General features: G+C 38.9%; 2 protein-coding genes across 2 annotated transcripts; both read right to left on the bottom strand.

Annotated features, from left to right (window-relative positions):
• Positions 1 to 3,890: 3,890 nt before the first annotated feature.
• Positions 3,891 to 5,609, bottom strand: LOC116538803 (olfactory receptor 11G2). Its single transcript, XM_032261351.1, has one exon. The coding sequence runs from the start codon at positions 5,462 to 5,464 to the stop codon at positions 4,529 to 4,531; it is 936 nt and encodes a 311-aa protein (XP_032117242.1). The 5' UTR covers positions 5,465 to 5,609; the 3' UTR covers positions 3,891 to 4,528.
• A 13,169-nt stretch (positions 5,610 to 18,778) lies between these two features.
• Positions 18,779 to 21,042, bottom strand: LOC116538745 (olfactory receptor 11H6-like). Its single transcript, XM_032261272.1, has one exon. The coding sequence runs from the start codon at positions 20,059 to 20,061 to the stop codon at positions 19,120 to 19,122; it is 942 nt and encodes a 313-aa protein (XP_032117163.1). The 5' UTR covers positions 20,062 to 21,042; the 3' UTR covers positions 18,779 to 19,119.
• Between the last annotated feature and the right edge of the window lie 6,561 nt (positions 21,043 to 27,603).

Here is a 27,603-nt window from a genome sequence, read left to right as displayed (position 1 = left end):
TTTTAGTCCATTGTGATTTGAGAAAGATATGTACGATTTTAATCTTTCAAAACGATTAAGGCTATTTTGTGACCTAACATACAGTCTAGGCTGGAGGATTAAAATATTTTACTTAGAAATTTTGAGGTGTGTCAATTCATAAAACAAAGGGAAGAGAATGGTAAAGTCTTTAAAATCAAGCCCACAGACTGTGCAACATAGAGAGACCCAATTTCTACCAAAAAAAAAAAAAAAAAAAAAAAATTAGCCAGGCATGGTGGCATGTACCTGTGGTCCCAGCTACTTGAGAGGCTAAGGTGGGAGGATTGCTTGAGCCCAAGAGGTTGAGGCTGCAATGAGCTGTGATCAATCCAATCTACTCCAGCCTGGGTGACAGAGGGACACTGTCTAAAAAACCCCCAAACCCCAAACTACGGTAAAAGAAAGCCTAACACCTTTGAACCAAAAATAAATAGAATAAAATAAAATAAATAAAATAAAATAAAATATTACAGCCAGTATAATAGGGAAATTGAAGAAAATGCTATTTATAAATTCGAACAAGAGCTGAACCATGGCCACAATCTTCCAGGGATGACTTATTTCTGATTCCCTTCTGAGTGGCATCAGGTCTAGCTCTGGTTCATCCTTACCCGAGGATGAAGACCATTAGGGCACCAGCTTTCTGTGACCCCTTCCCTGCTTTCCCCGACCCCGCCCCAGGTTCCTATTTCCATCTCCTTAGCTAGGCATTGTCCTGAAGCATAAGGATTTGAACTGCAGCATAAATGGCCTTAGTGCTCACCTCTCAGGCTTTCATAAAAAATGACTTAGCCATTTTCTGTTCTCTTTTCAGATTGTCAATGTTTTTAAGTTTTTTTTTTTAATTTAGTATTTTTATTTGTTTTCAGCAAGATGGTAGATTGAAGTAATTCAACTTTCCATTACTAAAATCGGTATTTACTTAACATTTTAAATAATATCTCTCTTTGGTCTTCAGTTTATATTATTATTATTACTATTTTGAGATGGAATTTTGCTCTTGTTGCCCAGGCTGGAGTACAATGGCATGATCTCAGCTTACTGCAACCTCTGCCTTACAGGTTCAAGTGATTCTCCGGCCTCAGCCTCGCGAGTAGCTGGGATTACAGGCATGCACCACCATGCCCGGCTAATTCTTTTACATTTTTATTAGAGACAGGGTTTCACCATGGTGACCAGGCTAGTCACGAATTCCTGACCTCAGGTGATCCACCTGCCTTGCCCTCCCAAAGTGCTGGGATTACAGGCGTGAGCCACCACACGCGGCCTGTATTATATTTTAGAGTCAAACTTGCTTTGTCTCTGGGACCTTTGTAGTAACCACTAGGAGTGGTTGATTATGGTGTAAGATAATTTCTAGAAGCACTTCTGTTCTGTAATCTGAGGTGCATTTGCGAAAAGACAATGCCTACGCTGTGCTTACAACCTCTTTTACAGAAACTCTATGCTTACGCACATGCAGGTTCCTATGAGCTTCCATGGAATAGATTACTTAATTATAATTAGGCCTTCCCCTCTCACTGAACTTTTTTTACTGAACAAAAAGAAAACCTTGCAATTTTGTATCTGTATCACAAGACTGTGAATCTTATGAGAGAAGAAAATGTGTCTTACATACCTTTGGCTCAAACTCATTTCCTGGCTCAATGTTTGGTACATTGTAGGTACCGAACAATGGCAATAAAAATCAATAATTGAAAAATAAGGGAGGTGATGTTTAAGTATAAATGTGATAAAACTAGTTAAAGTTTTATAACAGGATATTTGCATAAGCCCTAAGATGAGGAAGACATAGCTCGGGTTTTTTCTAAAGCACAAAACTGTTTGAGTGAAGTGATGTTAAGGGGCTCTGAAGACCCCATTCAACTTTTCTATCAATAAACAGGCTCCTAAGGAAATCTATAATTGTGGGAAAAAATGGTTTTCCAAATCTAATGATCAGAAAGTTCTCCTAGAAAATTGTTTTTTGTTTAACTAAAGAACTCACATAACCAAACACCACCTGTTCCCCAATAACCTATGGAAATAAAAAATTTTAACAAAATATGTTTTATTTATTTTTAAAATAAATAATATGGGCACATAGCAAAGAATTTGAAAACACAAAAGGGGTTGTGAAAAAAAGCCTCCTTTACTCTCTTGTTCCTTAGACACCAAATTCTTCTCGCTTGAAGCAACACTTTTTATCAGTTTCTTGGAGCTCTTTCAGGAGATATACACATTTCCATGGAAGGCAACTACAATACACTCTGCTATTCACTTTGCTTTTTCCACTTAACGCTATGTCTTGGACATATTATATATCACTGCATATGGAACTGTTTCATAGTTTATAAATTGAAGACATAATATTCCATGCTATAAGTATAATGCACCATAGCTCATTTTGCTAGTCTTCTATTAATGGGAACTGATGTTTTTCTTAATATTTTGCTATTACAACAATGCTGCAGTAAATATTCCTGTACTTTCATCATTTCCCACGTGTGTCAAAATATCTGTAGTCTAAGCACCTTCAAAGTTGAGTTGCTGTTTTAAAGGGTATGTGCCTTTGAAATTTTGAGAGAGGTTGCCTTGTCACCCTACATAGAGTTTGTAAAACTTATATGCCCACCAGGTAAGGGTGAGAGAACCCATTTCACAGTCCTCAGACATACAATGTGTTAAACTTTTTGATCTTTGTCAATTTAATAGGTAAAAAGTGAGATATATTTATAGGCTTATTCTTTTAATGAATTAGTACCCTTTCCACATGTTTAAGAATCTTTCTGGACATTATTCGTTTATATCCTTTTGCTCATTTTCTTACTGGGATGCTGTTCTGTTCTCTTACTATTTTACAGAGCTTCATGTGTATTAAGAAAACAACCTTATTGTGATATGACTGGCAAATAAGTGAGAAATCCTAAAGAGAAATTCAGGGTTAGTTTTCAAAGAAAAGGGAACTTGGACTAGTTAAAAGGGTGGTGGATAAAAACTTTTTTTTTTTTTTTGTAATTCTTAAAATCATTATCCTTAGCAAATTGCTTCCTGATTTCGAATTCCTGTTTATTTCACCTGAAAAACAGGCATTTGGCTTAGTGAAGACACTTCAATCTTAGCATGACCTTTCAGTCCAGGCCTAGATAAAAAGTTTGAGGAGAACTAGCCCAAGCTCCTAATACAAATTCTGAGTAACTATTTTTACTGATCTATAATTATTGGGTGCCTTCCATTAAAAAAAAGGCCTAAATCTGTGGTCCTGGTTTTATCATTTATTTTACCATAAGTAACCTTTCCCTTGCTTCTTGCAGTGGAAGAGTCCTCAGGGATTCTTTGCTGCTTGCAATGAAAAGAAGAGCAGGTCAGGCCCGCATCCCAGTTATGTGTTTATGCTGGCCTCTATATCCACCTGTCTACAACTTGTGGACTTTTGAACACACATGCTACGTGATCATCTTGTGAAAGTGAAGGAAGAAGTGAGAATGTATGGAATCTAGACAGAATAGAAAAAACTTTCTGGTCATGATTGAAAAACTTGTATTAAACCAAAAGTAACTTACATCAAAAGTAAAGTCTGGACAAAAATGCATAAAACAATTATTTGAAGGCACTCAGAGCAACTGACGTAGGCAAGACTTCATGGGCTACAGTCCAAGATAAAAGGAAGAAAAGGGGGGTGAGTTTCACATTCACCACGTGTTTTTCCCTGAAGATATTTGACCATTTAATGGTTGGGAGAGTATGAGACTGTGGAGGCGTTTGGGAAAGGAGTGGGGAAAGGAGAAATACAGCTTGCGCAGAGAGCAGTAGTTTTACTGAACTGCGAAGGTAGAGAATTTGGTGTTTTCAGTCACCAAAGCAGCTGACATTTGAGAAACAAATCCTGGAGAGGGAGGACCACAGAAACTACACTAAAAATGTGATGCAATTTCCCTTCAAGGCATTTTTGAATTTCTAAGCTGTATGTGTACATGGCGACACCTCAAAATAGCTAGCAGAAACTAAAGCTGAGCGTGTAAAGAGCAAAGAAGAAGTTTCAAAGGTGCTGGGGTTCAAGAAGTAATGAAATAGGAGGCCAGAATCAGCCGCAGTGGAGGGGTCTTCTAAACACTCCAGATTTGCACCTGAGGTCTGAGAAAGGCTATGTTCCTGCAGCAAAAACCACAACCTTGGAGTAAAACTGAAACTAGCACAGACTATTTTAAAAACACATAGAAGTAGTGCTTAAATAGAATCTGTGTGATCTGCCTCTATTCCATCTACTGGCTAGAAGAAAACTTAACCTTCATGACCACACACATTATAGTTTTTAAAATACAATGTCCAGTAGTCAATTAAAAAATATTAAGGCATGCTAGATGACTGGGCAAATAATCAAGATCTGAAAGAAGAAATAACAGAAACATGCTCACAAGTGTTTTAGCTTTGGCCAATGAGATGAACAATTAACTGTATAAAACCAGTTTATTTTAGACTGCAAAATTAAAGAGAAGATTAGTTACACAAGGACTTTTTCATTAACATTTTATGATCCCCAAAATTTCTTCAGAGCTTTTTTCATATCTTTGTTCCTAAGACTATATATCATAGGGTTAAGGAATGGGGTAACAACGGAATAAAACAGAGTCACAGTCTTCTGCTTTCCAGCTTCATGCTTAGATGTTGGGCTCCCATACGTGACTATTACCGAACCATAGAACAGTGAAACCACAGCCAGGTGAGACCCACAAGTGGAGAAAGACTTTCTTCTCCCAGCTGCTGAAGGGACCCTCAACACAGCTCTCAGGACCAGAGCATAGGAGCCCACGATGAAGAGAAAGAGCAAAAAGACAGGCAGAGGAGTTAAGATATTGAAGACAAGCTCTATCACAGGGGCTTTTTTGCAGGTGAGTGTTAGAAGAGGACCTGGGTCACACAGGAAGTGATCAATAATCCTGGATCCACAGAAGGACATTTGAGAGATGATGATGATAGGAATCAAGAACCAGATGAAACCAAGTACCCAGCAACTGACCACGAGATTGGTACAGAGATGTCTGGTCATAATGGTTGGATAGTGTAGAGGCTGGCAGATGGCCAGGTATCGATCAAATGCCATAACTGCCAGGAAGAAGCATTCTGTAGCACCCAAGGAGAAGAAAAAGTAGAACTGGAGGAAGCACCCAGAGAAGGAGATGATCTTGGTGTCAGACAGGAAGTTGGCCAGCACGTTGGGGACTGTGGAGGTGACATACCAGATCTCCAGGAAGGAGAAGTTGGCGAGCAGGATGTACATGGGGGTGTGGAGTCTCTGATCCCAGTGCACAGCACAGATGATGGAACCATTGCCCATGAGGGTCAGGAGGTATACAACGGAGAAGAGCACAAAGAGGAGGATCTTCCCCTCCCTGCGGCAAGGGAAGCCCAGGAGGATGAAGCCAGTGAAGGTGCTGGAGTTGCTGGGGGTGTTGAAGATTTTCATGTGCCTGTGAGCTGTAAAAGCACCAGCAATTACTGGATGCCAGTGAAAGGATAGATGAGAACTCCGATTTATGTTTAAACTATCTCTGGGAATGCAATAAGCACATCTATCAATAGATATCAATATCTATGTATCTATATCTATATCTATACCTATATCTATATATTTGATTCAGGGTTTTGCTCTGTTGCCCAGGCTAGAGTACAGTGGTGCAATCATGGCTTATTGCAGTGTCAACCTCCCCAGCTCAAGCAATCCTGCCTCAGCCTGCCTGGTAGCTGGGACCACCATGTGGCATGTGCCACCATATCAAGGTAATTTTAAAATTATTTGTAGAGAAAGAGTCTTCCTATATTGCCCAGGCTGGTCTCAAACTTCTGGGGTCAAATGATCCTCATGCCTGGCCTCCCAAAATGCTGGGATTACAGTCCTAAACCACTTGTGGCTAGCCAATATTGACTATTTTTGCCTAACCCTGAAACATTGTCCTCTTGGACAGTAGTTGTTGGTCTTTAAAATACACTACAAGTCAGTATCAGTGAATAAACACAGAAGTTTTCTTATTTTGAAATGTATGGAAACATACACAATACATAAATATATATCTTAATAAAAGATCATAAACGAAACATCATTGTAACTACCACTGAGATCAAGAAATAGAATATCGTGTCCTAGAGTCTCCTCACATGCCCTATCCCCATCACTCTGTCCCTCCCTCCCGCCTATCATAACACTCTTTCTTCTTTATGATCATCACTTCCTGATTTTTCTTTACAATTTAATAACTAAGCATGTACCTCTAAACAATGGTACAGTATTAAGTCTTGCTCGTTTTTGTTCTTTGAAAAATGAAATACTGTTATATTTTTGGATGGTTTGTTGATTCAACAGTGAGTTTGTGAAATTCATGCTGTTGCATATATCTGTATTCTGACAATTTTTTACTGCCCTATACTGTTACATTGTATGAATGAACCAATACTTTTTAAAAAGATTGAGATAGGGTCTCTCTCTGTCACTCAGGCTAGAGGGCAGTGCATCTTGTCTCACTGCAGCCATCCGGGCTCAAGAAATCTTCCCATCTTAGCCTCCTGAATAGCTGGGACCACAGGCATGTGCCACCACTCCCGGCTAATTTTATGGGGTGTGTGTGTGTGTGTGTGTGTGTGTGTGTGTGTGTGTGTGTGTGGTTGTTTGTTTTTTGGTGGCGATGGGGTTTTGCCATGTCGCGCAGGCTGGTCTCGAACTCCTGAGCTGAAGTGATCTTCCTGCCTCAGCCTCCCACAGTGTTGGGAATTACATTCCTGAGCTACTGTGCCTGACCCAAACCATCACTTTTTAAAATATTCTACAACAGGTAAATATTTTGGTTTACTTCTTTTGGGACTATTAGGGATAATGTTACTATGACTGACTATATAGTTTATCTCTCCTGGCTCACATGTACATGGATTTCTATTAGCCGGATCATAGGAGGTGTGTATCTTCATCTGTAGAAAATTAAGCTAAAGTTTTCTATAATTATTGCACTATTTTTCATTACCATTGGCAGTATATTAGAGTTCTTATTGTCAATATCCTTCTCTAACATTAAGCCCTGTATTTACTAGAGTCTTGAGAATGACACATAGACTGCATTTTAACAATTTCTTTTTCTCTTTTGGTAATATTACCCTGGATAATTCTCTCCTTGGAAGTACTTTTTATTCAGAGTAGTGGTTATAGCAAAACTCTTCTGCTTTCAAGAAAGAATATTGCAGAATTGATAAAGAAAACTCTTCGCAAGCATGGCTTAGGAGAATAGTTCAAGGCATGATGTAATTTATTGCCTTTCTAGGAAGTTCATTATCTGTTGAGGTGAATTCTGTTATCCATGTTATTATCTAAACCAGACATTAAATAATCCATGTTATTATTTAAACAAGACTTGCCCCTACCAAGGGAAAATTCTTTGAATTGTTTCACTCAACAGAATCTTCCTGAGCATCAAGTTTCAAATAGAATTTTGTCATGGGCTTGAAATCAGTTTGAGAAGTTACTTTATCAGAGGTGATTGGGCATTAGCACAGTGCTTTGTACTTAGAAAGCTTTTAATAAATATCCATAAAATGAATGAATAAATAAACTTTCTTATTTCCCAGAAAGGGATCATATCCGCACAATACTTGTGGGCAAGGCGGACTCAGATTGTGGGACTGTGGAACAAAGAACCCTTGGGACTCTTTGGAATCACTTTTATTTTTTGAGCTAGTGAACTAACTCGTTGATTCATGCTATTTGGTGATGCAGCCTACCAATTTCAGGAGTAAAACATTCAAATTAATAGTAGGTAGCTGCTTCTTACTTCTGTTAACATAGTTCCCCAGCCATCAAGGAGAGATAGAGCTGAGGGATAGGATCAGGTTTAATTTTAATTTTAATTTTGTCTTGTTGAAACAGGTCTTTGTCTGAGTTGGGAATATGAGTCTACAGAGTCAATTGGCTCCTATTCTAGTTACATAAACGGTGGAACCTGATATTATTGATCTAATGTTAAGATAGGCTTAGCAGGAGACTTCAAAAGAAGAAAAACATTTACATTTTTGTTTCCTTTCCCAGTCACTGTTTGGGAACACCTCAGGCAGAATGACTTTGGGTGGCTATATTTTTGCATAATGGCTTTATGTTTTTTTGAGTTAGCAGTCTTAATCAGACTGTATTGTTACTCACCTTTTGTTACTTATCTCTTCTGTGCAGAAGAAGCTATGATGTTTACCCGCCACAAATCCCAGCTGGAGCAAAGAAAAAAAAAAAAAAAGAAAGAAAAAAATCTAGCTGATTCACCCTGCATTGGCTGTAGAGGGCACTGTGAACATGGGCCCAACACTGGGTTTCTGTACTCAGGCTGCTTGGATCAAGTTAATTAACAAAAATTGCCTTAAAAAATCTGTTTACTTGTTAAATTAGCCAACCTCAGAAAGTGGGGTGAAGATAGACTATGACTGAATGAGCCAAACTGTGTCACATGCAGTGTGATGCAAAGGCATTTCTCTGGTTTTTTAATGTTCCCCCAAACTTCCATGCAGTAGAAGTCTGGGCACCTGGCTTGGTTGGCCCGTTCCTCAGCCAACCCAGAGATGTCTCATCACAACACACGTTTCTCCTCTTGTTTTGTGCAGGTTCAGTGATGGGGCTGCCACGTCTGTAATGTTGGGTAATCTGTTGCCAGAAAGTACTTTAAAAAGTCAGGATAAGATAATTCTCCAGATTGGGACAAGTGGTAGGCAGCTGTACAAGATAGAAAAAATCCTGGATTAAAAAAAAAAAAAAAAAAAAAAAAAAACCCAAAACCTAAAATGCAATAAAATAAATAAATGGGGGGAAAAAAAAAAAGAAAAAATCCTGGATTTAGGGTCAAGAGTTTTTTTTACTCGTCATAGGAAATTAATACTCTCTTAGTTTCCTTAACTATTAAATGGGCATAATTATACCTTCCTTAAGAGCTGTTGTAAAGATTACTGTATGAGATGGAGTACCTTGACCAGTGCCTGATCAGGAAGAGTTTAAGAAATATTGGTTGTATGTATGTTGTGGTGAATTCAAAGAGAGTGTGGGTAGAGGCTATTAGATTCTGCAACTATACTATGACTTTTCTATTCTTCTAAACACTGTATCATTTTTTTTTTTACCTGTATCAGCAAAGAAAGTCCCAAACTGAAGGTTCTCAGATGTTTCTTTTTTATTTTCTTAGAGAGAAGTGGTAGTCTTTTTGGTAATAATTAGAGAGCAGAAAAAGGGTGGAAACTGTGATAAGGATTCCGATTTTGTTTGCTGAAGGATGGAGGGGTGTTAAATAGAGCCTCCCAGGAAGTAAGTTAGCTTGTATATTCTGATTCTTGAGGACACATTTACTGCTTTTAAAAGGAGAAGAGCGTCAAGAGACAGTTCTGTGCTTGTTACTTACTTCCCTTGGGGCATTCCTTAATTTCTGTTTATTTTTTCTAAGAAAACTGAAATAGTGTCTTTGTCTTGCTGCAAACCTCTCACAGGTGGAGCAAAATATTAATCAATGGACTGATTAATCAATCAACCAATAACATGTCTCTAACTCTCTGTGTCTACCATGTAGCCAAAGAAAAAAATCTTACAAGCTCGAAGGTAGAAAAACAGCCCCAGACATCCATAACTTATTTGATATTATAGCAAACCTCTAAGATTTTCAAACTGGTCTGATACTCATAGCTATTTTCTTTTCGGACATGATCTCTCGGAATACAACCTCAGTCAATATCTCTCTGAGATAGTGATAAAATGAGACAAAAGAAGACCACTTCATTGTTTGGTCTAAGCATAGACAAAACAAAGTTACTGCTATCCATAAAATACCAGACATTCTCTGTAAAACGAGTGACTGTTATCTTTCAGAAAAAAGGGAAAAGAGAAGCTTTATTCTCTTTCTTCTCTGTTTTCTCTATGGATTAGATTTGTTAAGATACCTAGTCATACAAATATCGAATGCGTGTGGGGCTTAAAACATAGATGACGGGTTGATAGGCACAACAAATCACCATGGCACATGTATATCTATGTAACAAACCTGCACATTCTGCACATGTATTCCAGAACTTAAAGTAAAAAACAAACAAAAACTCTAGTCATAGAATTGCCCTTGCTTTCTGACAACACCCAGTTGGAGCGAACTACTACTTCCTTAGACCCTCCCCGAAATCACCCAATCATAGCACAAATCCTATAATAGGTTCTTTCTAACATCTTCATACTGAGGCATCTCAGAGTTTCCCCATGAAATATGTTATCCTTTGCTACACTGAGTGATGAATGCAACTTGCTCATCAGGTATTCCTGAGATTTTGTCAGTGCCTGACTGAATGGCACTGACAAACCTAACATAGAATAAGGTGGCTGTGAAGCAGAAAGTCTTTCCCTGAGACTTCATTTAGTTCTCTCTAAGAAGACAGCTACAGCCAGGGACATTTTCCAAGTCCAAGGATGTTCCTAGCTATAGTCAGTCAAACCAGAATGCTCTTTGACCGGATGTAACTGGAGCAAGGTGCTGAGATTTCCTCATCCTTTTCAGAGGAGCAGATTATTTAACACAACTGATGTCTTATCTCTTCATTCTCCCTACTATGGTAGAAGTTTTCATTTAAAACACTGATGAATTTAGCTCACTTTCCTGTTTCCATTTATATTTCAAAGTCTTCAGCCTGGCAAATATGGCACTCTGCAGTGAAGCCTTCTTCACTTTTCTGTCCCACTTCCCTGACTTTCTGGCAGATGTCTCTACATGTTGGTAGAACCAAGCCATCCAAGCACGCAGTGGGAGCTCCATCAACATGTGTTGGAGTAATTTTACCCTCCAGAAAATGTCAAAGAGTAGTTAGCCCATTGGGCTTCTATGAGAAAATAACATAAACTGGTTAGCTTGTAAAAACAGAAACTGATTTCTCAGTTCTCGAGGCTGGAAAGTCTAAGATCAAGGTGCCAACAAATTTACTCTGGGGAGGGCCTGCTTCCTGGTTCATAAATGGTGCCATCTTGCTGTGTTCCTGCATACTTGGTGGAAGGGCAAGGGGTTTCTTGGGTTTCTTTTATGAGGGCACTAATGCCCTTCCTGAAGGGGCTGTCCTCATGACTTAGTCACCTCCCAAATACTCCACCTCCTAATACCATCACTTTGAGGGTGAGAATTTCAGTGTATGACTTTTAGGGGAACATAAACATTTAGCATATTGCAAGCACCATTATGATATAAATGTCTTGCAGTGGGAGGGTGAAGCCCTGTGAGGAAAGTGACCTGGACAAGTAGATGAGGACGTTGATCAGTTTAATAGTGTTCAGGGGTATCTGTATTACTTTGTCTGTTTTATGTTCTTTTTATATTCCTTTTCCATTTTGGAGATTGATCTGAGAATATATATATATAATCTTTATTAAGAAAATTTCTATTTCCATAGGTTTTTGGGGGAACAGGTGGTGATTTGGTTACATGAGTAAGTTCTTTAGTGATGATTGGTGAGATTCTGGTGCACCCATCACCCAAGCAGTATACACGGAACCCAATTTGTAGTATTTTATCCCTCACCCCCTTCCCACTCTTTCCCTAGGAGTCCCCAAAGTCCATTGTATCATTCTTATGCCTTTGCATAGCTTAGCTCCCACTTATGAGTAAAAACATACGATGTCTGGTTTTCTATTCCTGAGTTACTTCCCTTAGAATGGTAGTCTCTAATCCCATCTAGGTTGCTGCGAATGCCACTAATTAATTCCTTTTTTATGGCTGAGTAGTATTCCATCACATATATATCTCTCACAGTTTCTTTATCCATTCGTTGATTGATGGGCATTTGGGCTGGTTCCACATTTTTGCAATTGCTAATTGTGCTGCTATAAACATGCAGATGCAAGGATCCTCTGGATAGATACCCAGTAGTGGGATTACTGGGTTAAATGTAGTTCTACTTCTAGTTCTTTAAGGAATTGCCACACTGTTTTCTGTGTGGTTGTACTAGTTTACATTCCCACCAGCAGTGTAGAAGTGTTCCCTTTTTACTGCATCCATGCTAACATCTGTTATTTTTTGATTTTTTGATTATGACAATTCTTGCAGGAGTCAGGTGGTATTACATTGTGGTTTTGATTTGCATTTCCCTGATCATTAATGATGTTGAGCATTTTCTCATATGTTTGTTGGCCATTTGTATCTTCTTTTGAAAATCATCTATTCATGGCCTTAGCTCACTTTTTGATGGGATTGTTTTTTCTTGCTGATTTGTTTGAGTTTGTATTAGATTCTGGATATTAGAATTCAGCTTTGTTGAATGTACAGATTGTACAGATTTTCTTTCACTCTGTGGGTTGTCTCTTTACTCTGCTGATAGTTCCTTTTGCTGTGCAAAAGCTCTTTAGTTTAATTAAGTCCCATGTATTTATCTTTGTTTGTATTACATTTGCTTTCGGGTTCCTGGTCATGAAATCCTTGCCTAAGCCGATGTCGAGAAGGACTTTTCTGATGTTATTTTCTAGAATTTTTATGGTTTTTTGGTCTTATGTTCAAGTCCTTGATTCATCTTGAGTTGGTTTTTTGTAAGGTGAGAGATGAGGATCCAGTTTCATTCTCCTACAAGTGGCTAGCAAATTATCCCAGCACCATTTGTTGAATAGGGTGTCCTTTCCCTACTTTGTGTTTTTGTTTGCTTTGTCAAAGATCAGTTGGCTGTAAATATTTGGATTTATTTCTGGGTTCTTTGTTCTGTTCCATTGGTCTATGTGCCTATTTTTATACCAGTACCATGCTGTTTTGGTGACTATGGCCTTAAAGTGTAGTTTGAAATCACATAATGTGAGACCTCCAGATTTGTTCTTTCTGCTTAGACTTGCTTTGGCTATGCAGGCTCTTTTTTGGTTTCACATGAATTTTATGATTGTTTTATCTAGTTCTGTGAAGAAAGAAGGTGGCATTTTGATGGGAATTGCATTGACTTGGTAGAATGCTTTTGGCAGTATGGTAATTTTCACAATATTGATTCTACCCATTCATGATCATGGGATGTGTTTCCATTTGTTTATGTTGTCTATGATTTCTTTCAGTAGTGTTCTGTACTTTTTCTTACACAGGAACACTCCTTTGTTTTCTACCTCCTTGTTTAGGTATATTCCTAAGTATTGTGTGTGTGTGTGTGTGTGTGTGCGCATGTGTGTGTGCGTGTGTGTATGTGTGTGCAGCTATTGTAAAAGGGGTTGAGTTCTTGATTTGATTATCAGCTTGGTCACTGTTGGGGTATAGCAGGGCTACCGATTTGTGTACATTGATTTTGTATCCTGAAACTTTCCTGAATTCATTTATCAGTTCTAGGAGCTTTTCGAAGGGGTCTTTACGGTTTTCCAGGTATGCAGTCATATCACCAGCAGAGTGCTTGACTTCCTTGTTACTGATTTGGATGCTCTTTATTTCTTTCTCTTGTCTGATTGCTCCAGCTAGGACTTCTAGTACTATGTTGAATAGAAGTGGTGACAATGGGCATCCTTGTCTTGTTCCAGTTCTCAGAGGGAATGCTTTCAGCTTTCTCCCATTCAGTATTATGTTGCCTGTGGGTTTGTCATAAGTGGCTTTTTTTTTTTTTTTTTTGAGACAGAGTTTCACTCTTGTTACCCAGGCTGGAGTGCAATGGCGCAATCTCGGCTCACCGCAACCTCTGCCTCCCGGGTTCAGGCCATTCTCCTGCCTCAGCCTCCTTAGTAGCTGGGATTACAGGCACGTGCCACCATGCCCAGCTAATTTTTTGCGTTTTTTTAGTAGAGACGGGGTTTCACCATGTTGGCCAGGATGGTCTCGATCTCTTGACCTCGTGATCCACCCGCCTCGGCCTCCCACAGTGCTGGGATTACAGGCTTGAGCCACCGCGCCCAGCCTATAAGTGGCTTTTATTACATTGAGGTATGTTCCTTGTATGCTGATTTTGCTAAGAGTTTTGATCATGAGGGGATGCTGGATTTTACCGAATGCTTTTTCTGAGTCTATTGAGATGATCATGTGATTTTTGTTTTTAATTCTCTTTATGTGGTATATCCCATTTATTTACTTGCATATGTTCAATCATCCCTTCATCCCTGGTATGAAGTTGATTGTAGTGGAATATCTTTTTGATATACTGTTGGATTCAGTTAGTTAGTATTTTGGTAAGGATTTTTGCATCTTTGTTCATCAGGAATGTTGGCCTGCAGTTCTCTTTTTGTTGTTATGTTCTTTCTTGGTTTTGGTATTAGAGGGATACCCAGAATAGGTGAATTCATAGAGACAGAAAGTAGATTAGTGGTTTCTGGGGAGTGACTGCTAATGGGTTTGGAATTTTTTTTTTGGTGGGGGAGTGGGTGGTGAAATTTTCTTAGTTTATTGTGGTAGTAGTTGCACACCTATGTGAATGAACTAGAAACACTGAATTGTATACTTTAAAAAGAAGTGTATGGTATATGAACTATATTTCAATCAAACTGTTACAGAACAAGAAAGGTTAAAGAAGTTTACTTCTATTAGGGAGTTGCGATCTCCCTAAGGGAAGGAAGGAAATTTTGATAATCTGGGTTAATCCAAAAGCTAGTACACCGCTGGGATAGTTTTTCTCAGAAATATTTTAAATGAATGATTGCATAAGTTGCTGTACACACTTTTCTTTCTATTCTCAATTCTTTTTACTATGTGTAATCTTCTAAATACAAGCATGTAAACAACATTTAAAAGAGACACCTATTTTGGACACAACATTTTTTTTTTTTCAATCAAGAAGAAGCTTTATAAAAGCAGTAAGGGGAGGATTCATTTGCAATACGCAAAACACGGATTTCATAACAATATATTTTCGTACAATACTTTTAAATTCTAAACTATGCCTGAACTTTCATTATATTGCATGACTGCTGCATTGGAAATACCTTTGTGTGAGGGAAAAAAAGAAGCGAACACTTAATGATCTTTATTTTCTGTTCTCTTTCTTTGTCTTTCGTTTGCCCTCTGCCCTCATTCTCCCTCTCCTTCTCCCTCTCCTCTCCACTTTCATATGCTTGTGTCTCCTGCCAGTGGCCACCTAAGGCATTCTACCCATTTTATTCTCTCCCCCCAAACCAAAATTCTTCCTTTAAGAGTTCTGTGAAGATAATTAGAGGAAAATACTTAGCACCACTTTGCATTTCTTCTGGGGAATACCAGTAATATGTTAGGATATTTGTGCCCTCCAAACCGCATGTTGAAATGTGATCTGCAACACTGGAGACAGAGCCTGGTTGGAGGTGTTTGGGTCAAGGGAGTGGATCATAAAGGGCATGGTGACTTCCCATAGTCATAGTGAGGTCTCACTCAGTTCACATGACAGCTGATTGTTTAAAGGAATCTGGCACTTCCTCCTCTCTCTGGCTCCCTCCCTCACCATGCGACATGCTGGCTACCCCATGCCACAATTGAAAGTTCCCTAAGGCCCTCACCAGGAGCAGATGCCAACACCATGCTTCCTGTACAGCCTGCAGAACCATGATCCAAAATAAACCTCTTTTCTTCATAAATTACCCCATGTTAGCTATTTCCTTTTTTGCAAATTCTAAACTTTATTTTCCTTGCACTATACTACACTTGCATCTTTTTTTCCCCCCATTTATTTATTTTATTGCATTTTAGGTTTTGGGGTACATGTGAAGAACATGCAAAATTGTTGCATAGGTACACACGTGGCAGTGTGATTTGCTGCCTTCCACCCCATCACCTACATCTGGCATTTCTCCCCTTGCTATCTCTCCCCAGCTCCCCACCCCCCACCGTCCCTCCTCTATTTCCCCCCAACTGACCCCAGTGCGTAGTGCTCCCCTCCCTGTGTCCATGTGTTCTCATTGTTCAACACCTGCCTATGAGTGAGAACATGCGGTGTTTGATCTGCTCTTCTGTCAGTTTGCTGCGAATGATGGTTTCCAGGTTCATCCATGTCCCTACAAAGGACACAAACTCATCGTTTTTGATGGCTGCATAATATTTCATCGTGTATATGTGCCACATTTTCCCTATCCAGTCTATCGTCGATGGGCATTTGGGTTGGTTCCAGGTCTTTGCTATTGTAAACAGTGCTGCAATGAACATTCGTGTGCACGTGGACACAACATTTTTTTTCCCATTTATTTATTTTATTGCATTTTAGGTTTTGGGGTACATGTGAAGAACATGCAAGATTGTTGCATGGTACACATGTGGCAGTGTGATTTGCTGCCTTCCTCCCCATCACCTATATCTGGCATCTCTCCCCTTGCTCTCTCTCCCCAACTCCCCACCCACCACTGTCCCTCCCCTATTTCCCCCCAACTGACCCCAGTGTGTAGTGCTCCCCTCCCTGTGTCCATGTGTTCTCATTGTTCAACACCCGCCTATGAGTGAGAACATGTGGTGTTTGATCTGCTCTTCTGTCAGTTTGCTGAGATTGATGGTTTCCAGGTTCATCCATGTCCCTACAAAGGACACAAATTTATGATTTTTGATGGCTGCATAATATTCCATGGTGTATATGTGCCACATTTTCCCTGTCCAGTCTATCATCGATGGGCATTTGGATTGGTTCCAGGCCTTTGCTAAACAGTGCTGCAATGAACATTCCTGTGCACGTGTCCTTATAGTAGAACGATTTATAATCCTTTGGATATATACCCAGTAATGGGATTGCTGGGTCAAATGGAATTTCTATTTCTAGGTCCTTGAGGAATCGCCACACTGTCTTCCACAATGGTTGAACTAATTTACACTCCCACCAACAGTGTGAAAGTGTTCCTATTTCTCCACGTCCTCTCCAGCATCTGTTGTCTCCAGATTTTTTACTGATTGCCATTCTAACTGGCGTGAGATGGTATCTCAATGTAGTTTTGATTTGCATTTCTCTGGTGACCAGTGATGATGAGCATTTTTTCATATGTTTGTTGGCCTCATGTATGTCTTCTTTTGTAAAGTATCTGTTCATGTCCTTTGCCCACTTTTGAATGGGCTTGTTAGTTTTTTTCTTGTAAATCTGTTTTAGTTCTTTGTAAATTTTGGATATCAGCCCTTTGTCAGATGGGTAAACTGCAAAAATTTTTTCCCATTCTGTTGGTTGCCGATTCACTCTAATGACTGTTTCTTTTGCTGTGCAGAAGCTGTGAAGTTTGATTAGGTCCCATTTGTCTATTTTGGCTTTTGTTGTCAATGCTTTTGGTGTTTTGGTCATGAAGTCCTTGCCTACACCTATGAGACACAACATTTTTTAGCAAAGTGATGAATACTATAGTTGGATTACACTATGTCTTATTGTGGCAAGACAGATTTCACCAATGCAGACACCCATCACAACTGTTTCAGTACTGACTGAGCGGTAAAGCTAAATATTAGAGCTAAAAAAGCCAGTGCCCTTATACAAAGGCTGGAATGCAACAACAGCCCATCAGGAGTTTTGGCTAGGCCTTTCTTGGGCCTGACAAAATAATGAAGGAATTCTTAACAGGACCTACTTAGGATTAAACAAGTTTTATTGGGGGTGTGAAGAAACCCTCCAGGCCTCCACACGCAAGTTTACTGGATGTCTGAAGGAACTCCCCAAACCCCAGTGATTTAGCAGGAGACAAAGGGTAATCATCTCAGCACCTGGACCCATTTAGATTAAGTAAACTTGCTGAGGCTCTAGAAGAAGGACTTCAGGACTCAGACCTTAGTTATGGATTAAAAGAAGTTAATCGCTTATGTCTTTAGATGAACGCATACTTACCTGTAGACATATAGCTTAGAAGGTATATACGCTCTGAAAAACTTTGTAATTTTGAGTTGGTCTGGTGATAATTTCCAGACCATCTCCTTGTAACCAGTTACAGAAATAAAAACTCTCTTCCTCCCCTGTTCATCTGCATTTTGTTATTGGGCTGTGAAAAATAGCAGCCCGACCCTCAGTTTGGTCCAGGAACATTATTGAGATCTAATGTGGTTGATTTGTACCAGGGTGGCTTTTGAAAAGAAAAGAAATGTAGAAATGGTCTTATCCTGTGTTATTGCAGAGTGTGGGAATTTCTAAATTCCAGTGCAGTGGTTCTTAACCCTCTGTTTGTTACAATCTCCTAAGGGAACTTTTCAAAATACTTGTACTTTGGCCCCAACCCTGATTCTGAGTCAGTAGGTTGAGAACTACTGTTCAAATGAAGGTAGGTGTCAACAGGAAGTCCTACATGTGGTTGTTATTACTGTGACTCTTTCAGAGAATTTCTTATAGATGAATGCTTCTTAAACTTTAATGTGCAAATAAATCCACTGGGGATGTCCTCAAAACACAGATTCTGATTCAATAGAACTAGGACAGAGTCCTTAGATCCTGTCTTCTAGAAAGCTCTCCAGTGACGCCCAGCTGATGATCAAAGACCACACTTTCAATAGCAAGGATTGTGGGATATATTTAAAAATACATAGGAGTGGAAGCATGGTTAAGAAGAAGAAGATAAAATAATGCAACTTACATCAGACAAAGGGATTGATGAAGAGAAGGAAGGAGATGATTTCTTGGACATTCACTTTCATCTGGTTAAATTTTTCCATTGATTTGATTATCAGGTAATGGCTTGTCCTACCAGTCAAGGTTGACTTCACTTTCTTATATGAAAGTTCTTTTCATTTCATGTATAAGACATATAAAATATAGACTGTTACAGAGTTTGTATGGCTTTTTTAGATATTGTCCTGACCATGAAAAATGATAGAAACTAATGAGGAAATATGAAGAAATACATTTGTTTTATTTAAATTGATATTATTGACATGTATGCTAGGTACTGTTTTGAGTTCTGGAATTACAGAAATTAATAAAACATAGTTCCTGCTCTCAAGGAACTGAATATCTAATCAGGATGGGATATATGTGAAGACACATTTGTAAATAGCTAAGTATAATACAAAAAAGAATGAAGTACCTGTTAAATAGAAATGCAAGTAATGTGCTGTGGAAGAGGCAATTAATTCTGCCCGGGTAAAGGTTTCATTGATAACATGGCATTTAGGATTTTGAAATGTCTCTTTTGAAAAGTTCACATCTACTTGCCAGTTTCTCAGCTCTTCACTGCTGGGGCTCACAGTCTGAACTTACTTGGTAATAACTCACTAACATTACAGAGCAATTTTAGGAGCCTCCTAGAACTTTCTTCAAGGCATCCTTCATTTCTTTATTCCGGAGGCTGTAGATCATGGGGTTGAACAAAGGGGTCAAAACTGAGTAGAACAAAGTTGTGAACTTCTGCATGCTTTCTGCTTGTCCTGACCCTGGACTCACATATGTCATCATGACTGAGCCATAAAATAAAAACACGACAGTCAGGTGTGAGGAGCAGGTGGAGAGGGCCTTCTTCTGGCCAGCAGCAGAGGGTACCTCCATCACAGCCCTCAGCACCAGGGTATAGGAGCCAATAATGTAGAAAAAGGTTGCAAAGATGAGGAGGGAACTCATGGTGCCACATATGAGAACAGTCCCTGGGATTGGGACACAGGCTGATGCCAGGGCCAGCAGGGGACTGAGGTCACATAGAAAGTCATCAATCACGTTTGGGCCACAAAATGGCAGCTGGGTGATGCGTATAACTGGGATTAGAAACCAGATAAAACCATACACCCAGCAGAAGATGATCAGGCTGCTACAAAACTTAGTAGTCATGACAGTAGGATAGTGTAGGGGGCGGCAGATTGCCAGAAACCGGTCATAGGCCATGATCGAGAGAAATAAGCATTCAGTTGTGCCCAGGGAGAAGAAGAAGTACAATTGGAGGAGGCATCGAGCAAAGGAAATGGTTTTGTTTTTGGAGAGCAAGTTGGCCAGCATGTTGGGCACATCAGAGTTGACATAGCATATCTCCAGGAAGGAGAAGTTGGCCAGCAGAATGTACATGGGGGTGTGGAGCCGGTGGTCCCAGCGCACTGCACACATAATAGCCAGGTTTCCAAGGAGAGTCAGGATATAAGTCACAAAGAATGTGGAAAAGAGGAAAATCTGTATTTCCCAGCGGCAAGAGAAGCCCAAGAGGATGAAGTCACTCACGGCGTGGGAGATATTTCTGGCTTCTAAGGTCATTTTCTGCCATCCTGTGAGGATTAGAGCACAAATTACATATTCAAAAGGAATTATTCTTCCCAATCCCTCCCCGGGAGAGCAGGCACAACTTCCTGGTCATAGGGAAGGGGCTATAGACTAGACCAGTGATTTCTACTTCTTTTTTGATCGGACACCCCAACAATATAGTATTGAGTATATTCTATATGACTTTTTACTCATATTCACTTATAAACTGTGTATAAACTGCCATCCATTAACATGGTAAAAATTGGTGAAGTTTTGAAGAAGTTTTCTTGTAATTAAAATAAAAATATAAATTCAAAATTTCCTTTCTGCATTCTCATTGGGTTGCCTGGTGCAGCAAACTTTGGAGAACGTGATAGACAATATGGATAGGTGGCTGGATAAAGCTAAACTGAGATGTCAGTGTTGATGTGGGTAATTCACTTATAAAAAAATTAAAATTAACAGATTTGCTGAACAAAACAGTAATATTACTCAAGCAAAATATAGGACAGAACACGAGACTTAAGAAGCCAGATATGAAAATAACCACATAGTGACAAAGTGATTTTAAGCAACAACTCAGCTACATTAAGTGATCATTTTTAGGCCATTATCAGTATTTACTCCGTATCTGTAGGATGATATAGTCATGGGCTCTGGACTTTGTTATTATAAGAATCATATGAAGAAGGCTTTGGAATGTATACATTTCTGGGATCCAGACTGGGTTTGTAATCCACCAGTGTGGCTGAGGATGGGCTTTGGAGACATAACAGACCTGGGCTTAAATCCTTGCTCTATCACTTAGTAAGCAGTATTTCTTCAGTAAAGGACTTAACCTCTGAGTCTACATTACTTTCTCTGTGAAATGTGAGTAATAATACATACGTAGCAAAGTCGACATGAGAATTGGATGAAACGATATGTACATGCAAAAGTAATTTACAGATTATAAAGTGGTACCCGGCAGAGTCTCAACAGAAAAAGGAAAACTTCAGGCCAATATTCATGATGAACATAGATGAAAAATCTTCAATAAAATACTGGCAAACCGATTGCAACAGCACATCAAGAAGCTTATCCATCACGATCAAGTAGGCTTCATCCGGGGATACAAGGCTGGTTCAACATACGCAAGTCTATAAATGTAATCTACCACATAAACAGAACCAAAGACAAAAACCACATGATTATCTCAAGAGATGCCGAGAAGGCCTTTGACAAAATTCAACAGCCCTTTATGCTAAAAACTCTCAAAAAACTAGGTATCGAAGGAGCATATCTCAAAATAATTAAAGATATTTATGACAAACCAACAGCCCATATCATACTGAATGGGCAAAAACTGGAAGTATTCCCTTTGAAATGTGGCACTAGACAAGGATGCCCTCTCTCACCACTCCTATTCAATATAGTATTGGAAGTTCTAGCCAGAGCAATTAGGCAAGAAAAAAAAAAAAGGGTATTCAATTAGGAAAGGAGGAAGTCAAATTGTCTCTATTTGCAGATGACATGATTGTATATTTAGAAGGCCCTATCATCTCAGCCCAAAATCTCCTGAAACTGATAAGCAACTTCAGCAAAGTATCAGGATATAAAATCAATATGCAGAAATCACAAGCATTTCTATACACCAATAACAGACTAACAGACAGCCAAATCATGAGCAAACTCCCATTCACAATTGCTACAAAGAGAACAAAATACCTAGGAATACAACTAACAAACGATGTAAAGGACCTCTTCAGGGAGAACTACAAACCACTGCTCAAGGAAATAAGAGAGGACAGAAACAGATGGGGAAACATTACATCCTCATGGTTAGGAAGAATTAATAGCATGAAAATGGCCACACTGCCCAAAGTAATTTATAGATTCAACACTATCCTCATCAAGCCACCAAAGGCCTTCTTCACAGAACTGGAAAAAAAACCACCTTAAACTTCATGTAGAACCAAACAAGAGCCCTCATAGCCAAGACAATCTGGAGGCATCATGCTACCTGACTTCAAACTATACTACAAGGCTACAGTAACCAAAACAGAATGGTACTGGTACCAAAACAGACATAGACCAGTGGAAAAGAACAGAGGCCTTGGAGGTAACACCACACATCTACAACCATCTGATTTTTGACAAACGTGACAAAAACAAGTGATGGGGAAAGGATTCCCTATTTAATAAATGGTGTTGGGAAAACTGGCTAGCCATGTGCAGAAATCAGAAACTGAACCCCTTCCTGACACCTTACACTAAAATTAACTCCAGATGGATTAAAGACTTAAACATAAGACCTAACACCATAAAAACCCTAGAAGAAAACCTAGGCAAAACCATTCAGGACATAGGCATAGGCAAGGACTTCATGACTAAAACACTAAAAGCATTGGCAATAAAAGCCAAAATAGACAAATGGGACCTAGTTAAACTCCAGAGCTTCTGTACAGCAAAAGAAACAATCGTTAGAGTGAACTAGCAACCAAAAGAATGGGAAAAAATTTTTGCAATCTACCCATCTGGCAAAGGGCTAATATCTAGAATCTACAAAGAACAAAAACAGATTTACAAGAAAAAAGCAAAGAAGCCCAACCAAATGTGAGCAAAGGATATGAACAGACACTTTTCAAAAGAAGACATACATGAGGCCAACAAACATATGAAAAAATGCTATCACTGGTTATTAGAGAAATGCAAATCAAAATCACATTGAGATACCATCTCACGCCAGTTAGAATGGTGATCATTAAAAAATCTGGAGACAACAGATGCTGTAGAGGATGTGGAGAAATAGGAACACTTTTACACTGTTGGTGGGAGTGTAAATTAGTTCAACCACTGTGGAAGACAGTGTGGCAATTCCTCAGGGACCTAGAAATAGAAATTGCATTTGACCCAGCAATCTCATTACTGGGTATATATCCAAAGGATTATAAATGTTATAAAGACACATGCACACGTATGTTCATTGCAGCACTGCTTACAATAGAAAAGACCTGGAACCAACCCAAATGCCCATCGATGATAGAATGGACAAGGAAAATGTGGCACATATACACCATGGAATACTATGCAGCCATAAAAAAGGATGAGTTTGTGTCCTTTGTAGGCACATGAATGAACCTGGAAACCCTCATTCTCAGCAAACTGACACAAGAACAGAAGATCAAACACCACATGTTCTCATTCATAGGTAGATGTTTAACAGTGAGAACACATGGACACAGGGAGGGGAGCAGCACACACTGGGGTCTGTTGTAGGGGCCAGGGGAGGCACAGCGGGTAGATGCTGAGGTTGGGGAGGGATAACACGAATAGAAATGCCAGATATAGGTGATGGAGGGAGGGAGCAACAAACCACATTGCCATTTATGTACCTATGCAACAATCCTATATGATCTGCACAGGTACCCCACAACCTAAAGTACAATTAAAAAAAAAACTAAATAAAATTTTAAAAAGCAGCTTACAGATTGTAAAATGGTACAGAAATATGAACTACTATAAACTGTTCAGGTATTATTATGCTGGATGTTGCAGTCCATTGTTAATCTTAAAAATTAAAGTGGTTTCAAAATGCAAATGAATTTTTTTTACCTGTGAAATTTTAGCCTTGTGACAGGTTAAGTACAAGTGTGTGTGTGCGTGTGTGTACGTGTGTGTGTGTGTGTGTGTGTGTGTGTGTACGTGTGTGCATGTATGTGTGAAGGAGAGAGTGCTTTCCAGGCCGTTTAGACACCAAAGATGTAACTCCCTCATGATAAGCTTCTTTTAAGACTATTTTTTTAGGAAATGGAAAGATTTAGGTCAAAAAATACAAAATAGCAAATATGTAGGTTGAACAAGTCACAAGATCTAATGTACAACATGAAGACAATTGTTCATATTAGTGTATTGTATTCAGGATTTTGCTAAATGAGTGGATTTTAGCTACACTTGCCACAGGAGTGGGGGAATGGAGTTTGGACTTTGTTATTATAAGACAACTTTGTAACTTTGTGAGATGATGGATATATTAATTTGTTCCACTATAGTAATCATTTTAGTTTATATATATCTTGTAACATCATGTTGTATATCTTAAATATACATAATACATTTTTTATTTTAATAAACACTTTGTTGTTGTTGTTGACCAGACACACCTGAATTCTCATTTTCTTCCTGATAGGCTATCTTCCCTAGCAGGGATATCATTATAGCTTTAATGATAGGATCATTTCTTGATGGCTACAGTGTGGTTTGCATTAAAACCACCTAGGTTTCAATCTGGAAAACTTCCTGGTTGATCTCTTCCCACACTGCCCCCTCCTTACCGTGTTCCCTGTGGGACTCCTGCGGAAGTGAAGATCAGACTGCACTCATAACCACAATAAAGCAGCGCTAAAGAGCATCATTTCAAAATAGGTATCCTTGCGGAAGTCTGGTTTGCATGCAACCACTTTACTCTCTGGTTTTTCTTGATTTAGTGGTTTATTCATCCCTGGAAAAACCTGGCTAGGTTTTTTTGAATATGGGGAAATAGAAATCTATTCAAATTTTAGGCTTGGACTTCCGCCAAAGTTTAGCCTAAAAGTTTGGAAGATGGACCTCTCATATCTGGTTCACCAGTCTTTTTCCTTCTACATGCTTTCCGATCTAGAAGTCCACAGCTCAAATGCTCTGTCCACCCTTTCTTAACCACGTCAGTTCTTTAGAAAAAAATCCAATAAACTCCTGCATAAATGTAACACCTAAGATCTGAGCAGCTTTTCTCTTTGTTGGGGTCCTTAATTTATCATTACTTTTATTATTTCTAATGTTTTCACCAATTAGACACATTATCCTCTTTTCTCCCACTGCCTCCTTGAGCCCCTGTTTTCTACTCAAGTAGAATTTTGTGATGAACACAAAATTCAACTGAGTTGTTCCTCAGTCGAATCATGAGGAACAGCTGATTCAATGTGTTATGTCCTGGGGACCCACTTAAGGGCATAGAGCATTGTGCCTTATTCACCCATTTTCTGCCGTGTTCTGGAGGAAATACAGTCAAGTTTGTCCTTCTGTTTTTTGAAATAATGTATTGCTCACATTCGTTGGCCTCAGATAAATCATGGATTAGAATGGGAACCTAAAGATTTTATTTTCTCTTTTATCTGAACTCACTGAATCTTGGAGCTGGAGGAGACTTTTAAGGGTACTCCAGCCTCGCTTACACCAGCTCTAAGAGTTCCTCTCTTTTACCTTCTTGCTAGTTGATTATCTAGCTTCTGCTGGAATAAACAATGACAAAGAGGTCATTAGAAAGGAAGGTAGGGCATCTTTTTCAGAGCAACCTTCAGTTTTAGAAGTTGCAATAAACTTTCTTGTTCTCTCTAATATTCCTGGGTACTTGCCCATTTTGATTTACTGTTTTAGTTTCAGTTCTGCCTCAGAAAGGGGAAACTAACACTTATTACATGCCCATCCTATGCACATACTCTGTTAGGATTTTGAGCATGCATTGTCCTTCTTACTCTTCCAGTAATTATGGAAGTCATAATTGAGCCACAGGAGGGCTGAGTAACCAATCCAGATGCACACAGTAAGTGGCAGCACTGGGCAAGATTTGTTCTTTTTGCTATGTTGTGCTCAGAATAAGTCTATACAGTAGCACTAAAAATATTGGAGGAAGGCACTCATGTCCTCTTTGAATCTTTTCTATTTAGACCAAGCACTCTTGTTTTCTTCAATTGAGTATGGTGTAATTTCCAGATGCTCATCGTCCTGGTACTCTTCCTTTGGTTGATCATGTTTTTCTGAAAATGTGATGTTACTAAAACTGAACACAATACCCCTTGTACTGTGTGATTGACACAGAGCACAGAGGTATTGTAGCCTTTTTTGCTTTAGAAACTCATGCAGACTTAAGTAGGCATCAGTTTTTGTGGTCAGTTACTTTATGCTTTTGACTTTTATTGAGGTTTTGCATTTTATTAAAGCCCTTAGAGTTTGCTCACAAGACAAATAGATTGATTTAAAATCAGATTGGCTCTAACTAATACTCATGGTGTTGAGTTTTTGAAGTGAGGAAGGTTAATGATTGAATTGCCCCAACTGTTGCAGTCTATTAAGATCTTTTTGGCTTTGCATTGACTTTCAAAGCATCAGCTTTCTTTTCTATTTTTATTGCCTATAAATTTGATACATTTCTTGTATGTTGTATGTCAGCCTGATTAAAATATGTAGGACATGAAAAAATGCCTTTTTAGCTCCAGGTTAACATTTATTATTAACAACAATTGTATACAGATAGTTAAGCTAAAAATAGATAAATGCTACAAAGGTGTTGAAAATGACATTGTAGCTTTTCAGCTGAACTGCCATCTTCCAGTAATTCGCCAAAATGACGAACACAAAGGGAAAGAGGAGAGCCACTGGATATATGTTCTCCAGGCCTTTTAGAAAACATGGAGTTGTTCCTTTGGCCGAGTATATGCGAATCTATAAGAAAGGTGATATTGTAGACATCAAGGGAATGGGTACTGTTCAAAAGGAATGCCCCACAAGTGTTACCATGGCAGAACTGGAAGAGTCTTCAGTGTTACCCAGCATGCTGTTGGCATTGTTATATACAAACAAGTTAAGGGCAAGATTCTGGCCAAGAGAATTAATGTGCTTATTGAGTACATTAAGCACTCTTTAAGAGCCGAGATAGCTTCGTGAAATGCTAAAATGATCAGAAAAAGAAGGAAGCCAAAGAGAAAGGTACCTGGGTTCAACTGAAGCGCCAGCCTCCTCCACACAGAGAAGCACACTTTGTGAGAACCAATGGGAAGGAGCCTGAGCTGCTGGAACCTATTCCCTGTGAATTCATGGCATAATAGGTGTTAAAATAAAAAAGACCTCTGGACTGCAAAAAAAAAAAAAAAAGAAAAAAGAAAATGACATTGTATCTCTGGAAAACATTTTGGTGTACATTATTAAATAGATGGTTTATAAAAATTTTTACAAGCAACGTTTTATGATGTTAAAAAACTTTTGTTCATTTTCAGTTTTAAAAATTTTTCTTCCATTCTCCAGGTTTGTTTAAGAAAATCAATAATGATTTTGAAATCACATCTGCAAATTAACTCAGTACCCCTTGATTTAATTTGCCTATGTTTGGGGGAAATTGCACTATTTAAAACAATTGAGATTTGCTGGATTTTCGTGGCAATTGTCTTTTACACTTTTGTTCTTCTTTCTCTGGTATGGAGATTATCCTTTGGAACTGTTTATATTCTAGCTTATGATGGGTCCAGTGCCTCTCTCTTCTGAAGGCAGGAGATGGCCCAGACTTTTTTGTTCACGTTTGTACATCTTATAAACCTTGCAAGTGGGAAGACCCTCTCACCACAATGCTATCAGCTGAAGTTTGAGAGACTTTTTGTTTAGGTCTTAGTCCAGGGACAAGATCATCAAAATTTTTAGAGACGCCTATTCTTTCTTTATAACCACTTTATTTCACCATTCATTCTGTTTCTGTCTCTGTTTCTCTCTCTGTCTCTCTCCAAATTTTTTTCACCTTAGATGACGTGATGACTAGATATTTCTGCT

This window comes from Sapajus apella, unplaced genomic scaffold (assembly GCF_009761245.1).
Source record: "Sapajus apella isolate SASKATOON/1434 unplaced genomic scaffold, GSC_monkey_1.0 scaffold122, whole genome shotgun sequence".
NCBI classification, from domain to species: Eukaryota; Metazoa; Chordata; class Mammalia; order Primates; family Cebidae; genus Sapajus; species Sapajus apella.
Note: the sequence above shows the minus strand (reverse complement) of the source record. Positions and strands in the feature narration are given on the sequence as shown.